Source organism: Hyposmocoma kahamanoa, unplaced genomic scaffold, assembly GCF_003589595.1.
Source record: "Hyposmocoma kahamanoa isolate Upper Pololo Valley unplaced genomic scaffold, ASM358959v1 99702, whole genome shotgun sequence".
Taxonomy (NCBI): Eukaryota; Metazoa; Arthropoda; class Insecta; order Lepidoptera; family Cosmopterigidae; genus Hyposmocoma; species Hyposmocoma kahamanoa.
The window spans coordinates 4,363,108-4,376,902 of NW_020656001.1; the positions used below are offsets into that span (position 1 = coordinate 4,363,108).

A 13,795-nucleotide genomic window follows, 5' to 3' on the forward strand; every position below is an offset into this window, starting at 1 on the left:
GTTTTTTATTAATACAACACAGTGCTAGTAATTGGTTTACACTTTGCGTTCTTGCAAGACTTCAAGGGAAAATTGTGAAACTGTAGAATCTCTACAGACATCACGCTCTGTACTAATTCTCACTGTTGGCACCAGATGGCACAGCAAACAAAGAGTCGCTTTGCAGACCACACGTAGCTTATCAGCAGTGATCGAGATTGAGCGAATTAATTTACCTAAAGTATGAAGGTTTTGTTAGTATGGACATGCCCATTTCGTCATCAACGCGTATAAAATTTCTTTTTTGAATTTGAACTTTTTAAACATTCCAAGATATAGGCTGTTTCATTTAATAGGCTAAAGTATTTAAATATGTAAGTACGTATAGAAACACAACTACAATATTATTTTTCGAGACAATTATTTGGAGCAAATACTCAATAGGAAATAATAATTTGTCACCAACAAATTTCAATAAATAATAGGCATATTCAAATATAATCAGTTCCAAGAAGTCCCGGGATTTGTAGAAGGGAATGTCCGCATTATTCTTTAGTTTAGCTAAATTATTTCCCTCAATTCTGATCACTGCTTATCAGTTTTGTTGGGTGTTAGATGAAGACGTCATTGGTTCAAATATGGAATCTATTCCTAAGCAAACTATCCCGAATACGCTAATCTGGCTTAAAATTGCCACTGGCGCGTCCCACACGCATTCAAAGGATATGCCAGATGAATTTTATTAACTGTAAAAATATTGAGGGTTTATTTTGTCATAGTTTACTTCTTTTGTGAATGCACCACAAACAGTCTAAGTTTAGGAGTGGAACATACCCACTCATCGCATCCAGCCAAAACGACTGTTAGACCTTTAGTCCATAAATCAATGGTATAGTAACATCTGGGCTCCAAATAATAAACTTTATTTTCCAACAAATTTGTCAAATAATGATATAAATGTCAAACTTCAGCATTAACAAGATCTGCAACAAGCACATAGAAAAATTCGTAAGGTGCGCTAGTTGTGTCGTTAGTTACACCTAAAAGATAGTTTATTTTTATGAGAATTATTATTATTCCACACGATTGTTTTCATAATTATCATCTGTTACCGGATTACGAAACAAGCAGAGTATTTACCTTATCTAAACTTCTAGTAAGACATACCGGACCGGCTATAAACAAAACACAAAAATGAGAAGAAACTAGTTATATTTTACTTACAATTACAAAACTTTTCTTTTGGTGACCATACAGATGAAGATGGCGATGTAATCTTTACGTCTACATGACCTGTAAAGTCTACCTCAATATACGTAAACGGCTTAGTAGGAGTGACTCGTTCTTTCGGCAAGTCTGCCATGAGGTGTTTGTTGCGGTGCGGTTTAAAATTTCTGACGCAAGTGTGCCGATGTGAGTCGTGCTATGTGGTGGACATAGGGTGTGGTGGTGAGCAACCTGTGTTATAAGCTCCACTAACCTTTCCGCCGCAGGAAGGACAACTGGATGTTTTGATGTCGGTGGCAAAGTTGAGTGAATCAGTCGTCCTTTTACTCGCAGTAGTTCTTTCCCGTCGAGAAAAGGTGTAAGTTTCAGCAGGCTGCTTTTCTTGGATACTGTCGTATTTTTCTTCAACATTCCATTTCTTCGTTGAAATGTAGCGCTTAATCATCTCGCCTGCTTCTAATATTTCTTTCAGTGTTAAAATGAGAACCACCTTTTTCCTCTTTTTTTTATATTCGTTGCTCTAATCCCAAAGTAAATAATAAATAAATAAATCATTTATTACCTCCACAAACAGTGCTTGTAAAAATAAAAATAGGTGCTTTACATAACATCAAAATATAATCTGGTTGTGGAGGCCGGTCCCTGAACTAGGTGTACCTGTGTCTCAGGCGACCAGAAAGCTAAAGCACTTGTGTTATGGAAATCGAAAACAACGAGTTCTTCGTAGTTAGATTATAATTATTTGTGTTAATTGCTTTTCATTTGCAAGACTCCCGTGAATCGCAGTATCCAAGCGAGGTACTCGGTTACGCGCTTCAAATTGGTGTATTTTATTTATTAGTATTGTTATAGTTTCGCAAGTATTTTCAGTTTTCGTTACGCAACACGTGCTTTCCCTTACATTGTTTGTGAAGTATGATAATGTTTTTGTTTCAATTCTGTTTGGTAAGTTTTCAACTATTGTGGACCCTCCCACCACAGATTCAGAGACAAGAGTTTTGATGACAAGAGTCCTCTTGTTGGGCAATGTGACGCTCCCATTTGTTTACATTTTGTTATAGCCATGCTGAGACTGCTTTCGAGTCGCTCCAGCAATGTATGTGTAAGTTTTGGTTATTCAAAGTTTTCACGAGCATTTCGACCAGCTGTGCTACAAGTATGGCTCACAAAGCTCCATTCGGGAGTGATCTTTTAACTAAGGGTTTAGGGTAAGGGTCAGTTTTCCCCCCTGTTGTACTGTGTCATATTTTTTAAGTCATTTAATGTCACAAGACAGGTTTACGTTTTGATATTCCCGCATAATATCCATCCCACTCGGGTTTGTTAAGCAACAGCGAAGTCGAAGTCGTTTTTCATTAGTAAATATGAGTAAATATCCGCACTCAAAAGTAAATCAATAGGCCCGGACACGTTATATTCAGGGTCGGCTAGTTTGAGATTTTCAAAGTAATGCCAATTTTCAGTTGAAAATAATGTACGTAAGTTGTTGACAAGTCTTGGCGTTTTAAGTGTATGTTACATATGAACATTATACTTGTGCTCACTGTATAAGAATGAATAGATTTGCACTCGAAGTGAGAGTTTAATATTTTTGCATTTTTGGTTGGTTCGATTACCGGTTCAGGTAAGCTTTTTTTATAAAAAAAAACTGTGGATGCAGATATTCACATTAAAAAAATAAAAGAATATTTTGTAAAATTACTATGTTAAGCATCTTATTTTGATTACTTGATTGTATCGAACAAACTATCGATCTTTTGCGCAGAAACCACCGACCTGTAATACGAGGATGAAAAATAAAGCGACAGTTCTTCACGAGGTCTACTATACTAAGGTACTCCCCTGGACATTGATTTTTTCCAGCCTGTGAAGGATCGAGATGCGTTTTGCAAGTTCTAGCATAGGAACTTAGAGCACAATGTACTATCGGTTCCCCTAGCGCCTTAAATAAACTCCGTACACCATTGACTTACAATTATATGAACGTCGGGTCCGCGCTAAAAAGTGTCCGAACTTATAGGGCGTTAAAATCGTATACAGAGCGTCATTCACGCTTTAGTCTTCGTTTGTTCGACTGACAGCGAAGCAAGCAGAATTAGACAGTGCTCGATGACATTACAATTTAAATTCAACGTTTTAGCTTTTTCATATTCCTTTACACTACGTTTAAATAGGTTGACTTTGGACATTTTTTTCGTGGTTTTTGTATTAGACCCGTCGTCCATTTATTTGTAAGTCAATGCCGTACACGAATAATGTTTGACGTACAAAATGTTACATAACCAACTTTATTTTCCTGTTAACGATTTTGCAAATTTTGGATTTGCCAAACAAGATAGAGTTTATAACATTGTTTGGCTGCTAAATTGGCAGTTTATTCAAAACACGCTTCCAAGTTAGTGCTACTAAGACACATGCAACAACATTCTTCATGCGTAGGTACGTACATATTTACGTATGAAACGGCGGGGTTTTCACATTGCCACTGAAGAGAATTTAAACGAAATAATAGTTAAAATTGAAAATAATAGGACGTCAAAAGGGTTTCTGACTCAGCACCTGAGGACTATGCTAATTGCATTTCATTCTGCCATGGCCCGTCATACATTGTTTTATGTACAAAAACACAACTTTACATTATTGCCGGAGTTATTACCGGAATTGCCATAACAAGTATCACTGAGAGTTCCCTCTGCGTATCTTAAAAACAATACGCAACTCGGGTAGAACCCCCGGCCTGTACTAATTAAAGTGCGTAACTTGGTTTGCATGCAAGTAATAATTGTAACGTTTTATATGCACGTGAGTGAGCACTTCTTTGACTCTTAACGAAGCTTACAACTGCTGTCGTTTTTTTATGTCTTATATAATAAGTTTGGTAGACTAGGCTGTGTACCCAGAGTCCCTATTATAATATTTCTAATTGTGAGAATCTATAATAGGTTCTCGGTTGATATTTTTATTATTTTAAAAAAATAATTAAGAAATAAATTGTTAAGTAGTCAATTATGTAACTTACAAACTGTATACGATACGGTAACAGTGAAAATTCGTCGTAAGGTTTTTATAAGTGAATAAACCACGCATACGATTTTATTAATATAATTTAGATTACAAAATGCTCACGGAATCAACCGAAAGTAAAACAATAAGCAAAAATAAGCAAAAACATCCTTTCAGCTACAATTGTACAACCACACAACTCCTTACTCCTTCACATTCGCTTTTTTCTTTTATTTTCAGTTACCCTGTCCACGTTTTATAGCTTATACTATAACTTGTACTCCATACTAAATATAATTATTGTCTTCTTATCTTATAATACATAAATCTTAAAATTAATGTAACACATATGAGCCCTATGCCGAGGCTTAGATTAGTCACTTGAATCGTTCACTACATATATATAATTTATATTTCATGTACTTGAAAATACATTCATTTCAAAACTTAGTCTAATTGCGTAACTAATTATAAGTGAGCACCTCGTGCAAAAAAGTGTTCAAACAGTGTTTAAAAAATGTAGTAGAAAACTGAAGTAGAAAGATATTTTAAGAGGGCTTTTCCTATACGCCTATTATGCACGTGAAGATAATAACTAGGGAGAATAACTAGGCAGTATACCAAAATTACCAAATTAAATCTGGTTTTCACTTTCATCATTAATGCTTTTATATATCAATAAGCCATTAAAATTAAAAATACATTAACAAGAGTGACAATATTTGGTTTACGGGTTCTGAAACTAAGTAGGAAAAACCTGTGCTAGCTACAACGATGCTAGGAACAGTACAGTCGCCTCCAGTGAAATGCATGAACGTAGCTGAGAGAGACTGTTATTTTCACAAGAAGAAATGTTAATTAAAATCATAAAATGTGTTGCACAATTAACAAGTGTGTGTTGGAAAAAAATCAGTATCAAACTTTCAACAAATGATTTTTAGGAAACCCTGAGTCCCGGGTGCCATGGACACACAACCAAACTCACGAGAGAAATAAATGTCGGCCGTACAAATATTTTTCCCGGGATCGTACCTAGGACCTCTGCGTGGCAATCGGCACGGTAACCGTTCGGCCACGGAGGCAGTTTTAATATTATTTTTATAGTAACATCGTTACTTATTGTTTAACTCACCTGGTCCTTTATACAGCCGATTGTAACTGAACTTATAATTCCATCTTCTTTATCATCAATGCCAAGAATCGTCAGTTAAAAACTGAGATATCTGGAAAATTTCGAGATTTGAAAGCGCAATGTCACAACCGTCACCAGAATCGGCACAACAGAAGCTCCGAATTATATATTCAAAACTTTTTATTTGTGTAACTAGGCCCTTGCCATGGCCAAGTTTAAAGACGATTCGTTCATTAGCTGTTGTAAAAGTGGAACAAACATAATTTTCCAATAATAGTTAACGTCGCAAAAAGGGGTTTTTACACCTAATAGTACTCTGTCACTGAATGTTATGCTCACGTGTAATCGACTGTGTATCGGAATTATGTTCATGGTTAGGCTTAGGTTGTGTACGTATTGCAATAATAATACATATAATATGCAGTTCACGTTCCTATCAATAATAAACTAATAAATTAGTGGCAGTTGTTTTCTTTAACGCTTATAATGCAGTTGGTTTTTGTTTTCTCACTGTATGATGTTTATATATGCCTCATTGGAAATCTCAATTTGCGTGGTCAATTAGGAGTATTTATGGATTTGTAATGGAATAGGTTATAAATGTTTTTGGCTACTATATGTGAATTGTCTCGTGAAAAAGGTTTGTCTCCTTTACGTCCAAGTGCGGTCAGCCGCAGCAGTGTGGTCTTACTCCATTAATATATTAATCAAGTCTTCTATTCTTTTACCGTAATTGCAGTGGGGTGAGACTTCCATACCAGTGATAAAATGTAGATATTATTTAGTGGATTGTGACCAGCTTTAATTCCAAATGCTGAAACAAGAATACCTACAGACCGTTACAAAACCTTTTGCCATTGCAACCGGTTGTTCTATTGATGAAGACGATCGTTTAAAAGTGCTGAGCACGGGTCTCCTCCGCCAAGATGATTTAGGGTGCGTACAGATCTGGTGCATTACGTTATGCGATCTGGTCGCATGCCGTTCGCGCGCCACATGCGCGCCGCTTATATACATCGTGCAGCGCGCGCGCAGCGCACATGCAGCGCGTTCTCGGCGCATTAGGCCACAGTCCACAACCCTGGTCCAATGGCGTGTGGGTACTTCGCACATTCTCCAATGGCTGAGAATCCTATTATTACTATTATACTATTTATTGCACAGGAAAAAGCACAGATTATATTCAATAAAAGGAAAACACAAATAAAAGGTACTGCTTATTTCTATAAGAAATTTCCTGCTGCAGATCTACATAAATACAGGACAAAATAACTACCGTATCGGGCTTACGTGCACAAAAAACAAAATTATGTAATACAATATTTAATAACATTTAACTATTATAAACTAGATCAACACATATTTTATAACAAAATACCTATAAACAGGACGGAACAGTATATAAATATAGCTCCTTAACTCTCAATTTAAAAGTAACAAATGATGTACTTTCGTGAACAGAATAGGAAGTGCGTTCCAAAGTCTGATCGCAAGAACAGTGAAGGAGTGAGAATAAAAACTGGAATTGAAGGACGGAAAACGTAACTGGGACCTAACGAGAGAGCGACAGGGTCTGTCCTGAGACCGAAGAAAGATGAAACGCTTTTCAGATACTCGGAAGACGAAGGGTTATGTAGAATATTGAAGACAACAGAGACAATATGCAAATTACTGCGAAGACAAATGGGAAGGCACTTGAGTTGACTACGATAATGTCTCCTAATAATAGGTATATAATCCTGTTCGACATACAGATTACGTCACGGCGTCCTTTCACTTTTGGTACTAAACATAGACAGTGTACTTAATTTGGAAAACAAAGTCATATTCACATCCTGCTAAAGGCATTCGATCTGTCGACTTCACAATGAGGAGCAACGAGGACAACGATTGTCCCACTGGGCTACTACCACACTTTTAGCATGTATTATCTTACAAACTAGCAAACATATACCTAAGTACGTACTACATGTAACACAAAATGCACTATAGAAAAATAAAGTCATCATCATCGTCTACAGCCAAAGTAAAATAATCCATTTGTTCCACAGGTAAAACAAATTTACACTTAAAAGTCTCTTTCACTGTGCTGACCTCCCTGTGAAGAACGAGCAAGAACCTTCAGGGATTGCTGTTTTCAAATGAACTTAAATGCTACGGAATACACTCTTTGAATCAGACTTGTGTGGAATCTAGACCTATGTCGTCTTTCCATACATCCTTATCTAACACGTAGTCTTCAATTTTGTATTTAAAATATGTTTAATGTAGGTTTTAAAGTTGGGAAATTATAACCTTAATATGTTCTCCGGAATCTTATTACAGTATCATTTACATTAGTTAAACGAATTCGTGGCATCATGAATTTGGACTTAGTTCTAAGTTTATTATTACGGACACCTTCTTTCTTAATTAAATTATTTACATAATATTTCAGTAAATGTACTGTGATGCCGCAGCCATGATAACAGTCTCCTTAAACTTAATCTGCTGGCCGACTTCACCTCTTGTTGTTTGTGCCTTCCACCGCAAATCCGCAACTTTGTCGATGTAGTCTATACATGTCGCTGCAATCTTTATTTTGTACGAATTAAGTACAGTTGCATATTGAAACCAAACGAGATAACAGATATTACTTGAATAACTTCGGTTTTGCATGCAGCTATACTCCTCGAGGCCTAATATAAAATATTATCGAAAAAGAAACAAATCATGTTTATGGATTTAAATTCCTCTTCTGGTACACACCATGTTACTGTAACCAGGACTTGGCTGCCGCACTAGTTGCAGCCATTAAATCCTCAAGCATATTTATAAATGTTAGGTCACGATGTGAAGGACCATGTGAATTGAATTGATAAAGGATTTATGTAATTTCTCCCTCTGGACCTATCTACGCGAAACTGGCTCTGGGAAAGATGAGATATTTGACAACCATACGCGTCCAACAATAGGATGGATCCCAAACCCACACTCAATAAAGAAGACTCAGATCAATTAAACCAAAGCAGTAAAAGCCCAAAAAAGAAAGCGCATTGAGTTTTACATAGTAGACTTTTTAGTGTATAAATTACATAAATTTAAAATGTCCACCGAATACCTACAAAGTTCTAGTAGACACTACCTGTAAGAATAACTTATAGTGGTTCATCAGTGATGGTAACATTCTGTATACTATACTGAATGTATTGTATTGCTAATAAGGGTTAGGATGCGAGGTTTCAATTTAATGTAATATAAGAATCGTCCAAAATAACTGACATGTCGCCCAAAACAAATCAATTTCAAAACCAACTACGGCACCGTGTTGTTAATAAGTCACCCGAGGGTAGGTTCGTTGTCCAACAGGCGTCAAACTAACAAGCATATAAGTTTCATGACGTCACACGTCATTTGCACGACGCGCCGGCTAAACATTATAAAATTGCGCGGGCGCAATCGCGCGCTCATTCGTCTCTCTGTGTGCACGCCGCGCACTTCGCGTACTACCTGTACATCAACAAAGTGAACTAACCGCGATTTTTCGATTTATTCCGTTCGAGAGTTGCCTACAACCAGTGTCAAAATGCCGAAGAATATATTAGCAGAAATGGGCTCCCAAGTGGGGTTGACGCCCCGAAACCACAAGGTGAGTTTAACTCTCGATTTCTTCAGTGTTATGTGTACTTTAAATCACCACGACATGTGGAAAATTCAAACAATTTTTTTTAATAATAGTAGTCCTTAGGTCTCTTCGTAATGTGTAAATCGCGCTTTGAAAAGCGAGCTTTCGACTTTACCTTCACGTTACACACAATTTTAGAGTTTAGAGATTCGTACAAGATACACTATGACTGAGCCCAATGAATGAGCGTATAGACAGACGGTCTCACGGCCAGCCCGAAATAGACCCTACCCACATCGCACACACGTCATGTGGCTGGACTACAATGTCAATAACGCATACCTTCCTGTAAATATAACGTCTATGTGCTTCAGCATAAACAATTTATTTCTCTACGAATCAAGTTTGAAAAACACATATTTTCACCCTTATCAACCCGAAGTTATGATTTCAGTAACGGCAAAAATAATTTTCACTTTTCGCAATCGCGAGGTTCGCCTCACGCGCACGAATTGGACCGATGCCAAAACTCAAATGTGATCACTTCTTTTGGCGTTATTTAATATTACGTACATGTTACAGAACTTTCTTTTTGTAGTATTTTTAAATGATTCTTTAAATAATTTTTATTCATTTCAAATCATGACAAATTACAATAAACAACCTACTAACAAATATAGGTGCGTCGCTCTTCGATAACCGATAGTGTTCACGAACAAATTATTCAGATTTTACATTGTAGCTATTCAGTAGAACCTGCAACACAATTGAAAACACGGAAGAAGCCGTGCAAGAACCTTTAAATCAAGGTCTCATAAGTACTTTGCCCTACCTAACAATATTGTTTACGCACAGGAGTTTTTACATGGTGACCCTAAAGTGAGTGCAAAACGTGCAATGGTATCCATGGTTAATTCTTCTCTTTAGCGTGAACTAATGCTACTAATGGAGACCTCTCTGAATTTGCAGAAATTTGTTTGAGCCAAGTGCGTGTAAACATTGGCTATCACCCTCTAAAAACCTCGAAGTCGCCTGTGCAGATAGCACAATACAGATGAACCTAGTAGACGACACGCGTGTATGGTACACACGGTGAAAATATATACTAATAGGCAGAAAACTCTAGCTACTATTAGCGTGTCGTAGTCTCGATAAGTAACGTTTGCAACTAATTAACGCACCTTATGTCAGGGCCGACCACGCCAGCCTCTGGTAACCAGCCTTGCCATTTGATTCGTAAAGGCTATTTCAAGAACGCCTATAAATTTCAAACACACAATCCTCAATTCTATCATTTAATCCGAAAATCATTTTACTATTTTAATAAATTACTACGTAATAGAAGTTGTTGTTGAAAAATAAAATTTAACTGAGTAGAGTAGAGATACGGTTACAAAAATATGGCTTCATTGATCTCGTTTTGGGTACCAGCTCACGCTCATTTAGCTCGTCTCTTGGGATTCCGATGAACTGTTTAAGTGTATTCGATAAGGCATTAATTACCCAACTATCTCAATAATAAAAGGCGAACATTTTAATTCGGAAAGTTTATTTAAAATGACGAATTATTATTTTCTATGTCTTCAGTTTAATGTAAGTACCTACAGCACTAAATAATTAGTAATAAGTAAACGCTGTAACAATTTGACGCTGTGGTTCCTTGAATATACAATTTAGAAACTTAGAGAGACAATAATCCACACTATATTGTATTTTTTTTAGTCATATGTCTTATACAGAAGTTCGCTGCTGGCCTGCAATGTACCCACATTACGTAGGCTATTGCAATTCGCTAGAAGTTGAAATGTGCAAAACCCTTTCATGATACACTGAAACGAATGTTATAAGTCAGCTGTTAATTGGCTATTTTGTGAGTTGCGCAGAACCGCGTTACTGCTAACTAAAGCCAGTTATGCTAAATAAACAATTAGAATGTGCTTAGGTCCGGCCTATAAGGCTTTAAGACTTTAGGAATTAATTACCACAGTGTGACATTTTTAAATTTACGAGTTTACCTATACCTATATCCTATACTTCACATATTACGAGATAGTGGAGAAACTCTGAGTAATCCATCGCTTGAAAAATAGTCATGATAAAATTCCGTAGCAAACAGAGCCAGTATTAAGTACTTCAAAGTAAACTTGCGTGGGACTTCCTAGGATTACGACATGTGACATAGTTTCGGAAAAAGACAACTTGAATGGTTTACAATTCGAATTTTCTGAATGTTTCTATATTAAAAATACCTGAAGCGTTTTGAATCATCTCCAGTAAATATTGTGACAGCATAACGATACTGGGACGCAGTTGCTACCCACACGAAATAGTAAAAACTTTCCGACATACTCGTACACTCCTTCTTTCTCTCTTACGAGTATATTTACATGCGTAAGATACAACGTGGAACAAATGTAAGACATGGCACAGCACGGTATTCATGTGCGGACTACCGCCAACCCGCCAGCAAGACTTAGAAGATGTAGCGATTATAATAAACTAATAAATAATAAGGAAAACGCACATTTATCTCTCTTTCCTCGAAATACACGTACTTAGCTGCGTGGGGAAACGGTAACATTCCTTTTTCAAGTCTTTTAAAAGTGCGGACAACGGCACATCAATACACATTTTTATTCGAAAATCGCCTCCATTGCAACAGAACAAGACACGTCAATGTGTAGCTTGATGTGCTGGTGTGTGTACTTGGCGAAGTTTTGTAACATGATATTAAGCCGCACGTTTTCCTTTAGCATTTTCGTTATTGCAATTAATTTATGAATAATCGTATTTTACTTATGCAATCATAAATACAAAGTGCGTTTTCCTTCTTCTAACACATAAATGCGAAAGGGATACTCCTTTGGACGTACAACCCAGGTACATGCGAAGCGATTTTCTTATGGCATTGCGAATGTTGCTAAGCGTTTTTCTGTGTACCTTCACTCACACACACTACACAAACATTATTCTCCAGCTAAGTGCAAGAAAATACTTAAATTTTTACAAAAGAAGAATAATGCAAATCGTTATTAAATTTAGGGTAAACACTTTGAAAACTTTGCTTGGGAATTGTAAATTAGCACTGTTTTTCACCAATCAATCACAGCGTTTATGAAATGGGCAATGTATCGCCTAATAGCAGTTTGGAGTCGACAATCTAGATATCAACGAGTGCACTGCAATTTCCTGCTATGCTACTTCCCAAGTTAAAAATTTAATGTTCAATTTCATCGAGTCACAACTCGATCTATTTCGAAAGTATAAGAATAGACATTGACGTAGACGTACGCATTTATGTGCTTTGATCGAAGTGCCATTCTCGTTAGTCATTCCTAGAAAGCAATTGTAGTTCTCTTATGCAAGTAGTATAATACAGTATAATTGAAAACAAAAACAATTTCGTCAACTGACCGTGACGCAAGCGCAATACGAAACCATTCCCTAGCCTTGATCTTGCTACCACACACCCACTGAACCTACCGACTACGCTATTGATTTGTTCAGTAAATATTGCACGCCTCAGATAGTTTGACGAATTGATTGCGGATGGCGTTTCAGTCAATTTGAAACGTTGAATTTGCATCGACCCTCGCGTGGCGTATTTAAAGAAAAATGACGATATTTCCCTAAGAACTGTACGAGCTTGCATTTTTTTGCATATTTTCCATAACTTCCATTGACTTACAATTACATATATGGACGTCGGGTCCGCGCTAAAAAGTGTCCGAACTTATAGGGCGTTAAAATCGTATACAGAGCGTCATTCACGCTCTAGTCTTCGTTTGTTCGACTGACAGCGAAGCAAGCAAAATTAGACAATACTGCGATGACATTACAATTTAAATTCAACGTTTTAGCTTTTTTATATTCCTTTACATGTCACTACGTTTAAATAGGTTGACTTGGGACATTTTTTTCGTGGTTTTTGTATTAGACCCGTCGTCCATTTATTTGGAAGTCAATGATAACTTCACAGAAGTTTAAAAATAGTTGTATGTAATAAAAATTACTTACTTTTGTTCCCCCAGTTTTATCGCGAATTAAAAGCTAAATAAATAAATTTACTTTATGCTGAAAGAACCCAATTGAAATAATATCTAATGAACTGAATCAATGTAATAATGGTTTATAATAAATAGAAAATACCAGAGCTTCCCTGAAAGTTCGTCTTTGCGGTGACGTAATTAGTTGAGGCTAGAAGTAATTAGTTTTCAAGTTTGTTCTTTTAATTGGCTTTCCGTGAATATTATTATCGTCATTGCGTCAATACTGTGTGTGTGTGTGTGTGTGTGTGTGTGTGTGTACACACACTTAGTGCGAAAAATATAAAAAGCCTCCTAAAGACATGTCTGTTTATTAAATTACTTTGTTGACAACAATACACAACTTTAGTAGCAGTAGAGCTGCTTGTGACTTGGGACTTCTCAATTTATGTCTCAGGGGGTGACTGGCGCAATGGCAGTGCCCCTAAAATCTTTTCGATTTAAAGCTCTGAGTGGCACTACAACTGTTATGGACAGGCGTGTCGCTTACCACCAGGCGCACGACTCCATAAAACGATACAAAAAGTAAATTAAATTTCATTTATTCTAATTACGTGCACCCGTGGCGGCTCACCCGAAGCACTTGCCTCTCGAAGAACCGGATGAAGTCAAGTGACAGAGGTCTGTGCCAACTTGTACACTGGCTGATCTGGGGTGAGAACCTGAACTTGTAAGGTTCCTGTGCGCGCACAGGTCATAGTGCCCTTCCCGCATAACCAATAGTGAGGGGCACTATAAACAAAACTTATGTAGAATGATATGGGACTGTTCTAATTGACATAAAATTTAATATTATTTTATATA

General features: G+C 36.8%; 1 protein-coding gene across 1 annotated transcript in view; it reads left to right on the plus strand.

Moving 5' to 3' along the window:
* The first annotated feature begins 8,812 nt into the window (after positions 1 to 8,812).
* LOC113239208 (proton-coupled amino acid transporter-like protein CG1139) overlaps positions 8,813 to 13,795 on the plus strand; it is a 43,791-nt gene continuing 38,808 nt past the window's right edge. The window contains exon 1 of the mRNA XM_026476101.1: positions 8,813 to 8,969. Within this exon, the coding sequence (XP_026331886.1) occupies positions 8,907 to 8,969 (63 nt within the window). The 5' untranslated portion in view covers positions 8,813 to 8,906. The remainder of the gene's footprint in view (positions 8,970 to 13,795) is intronic.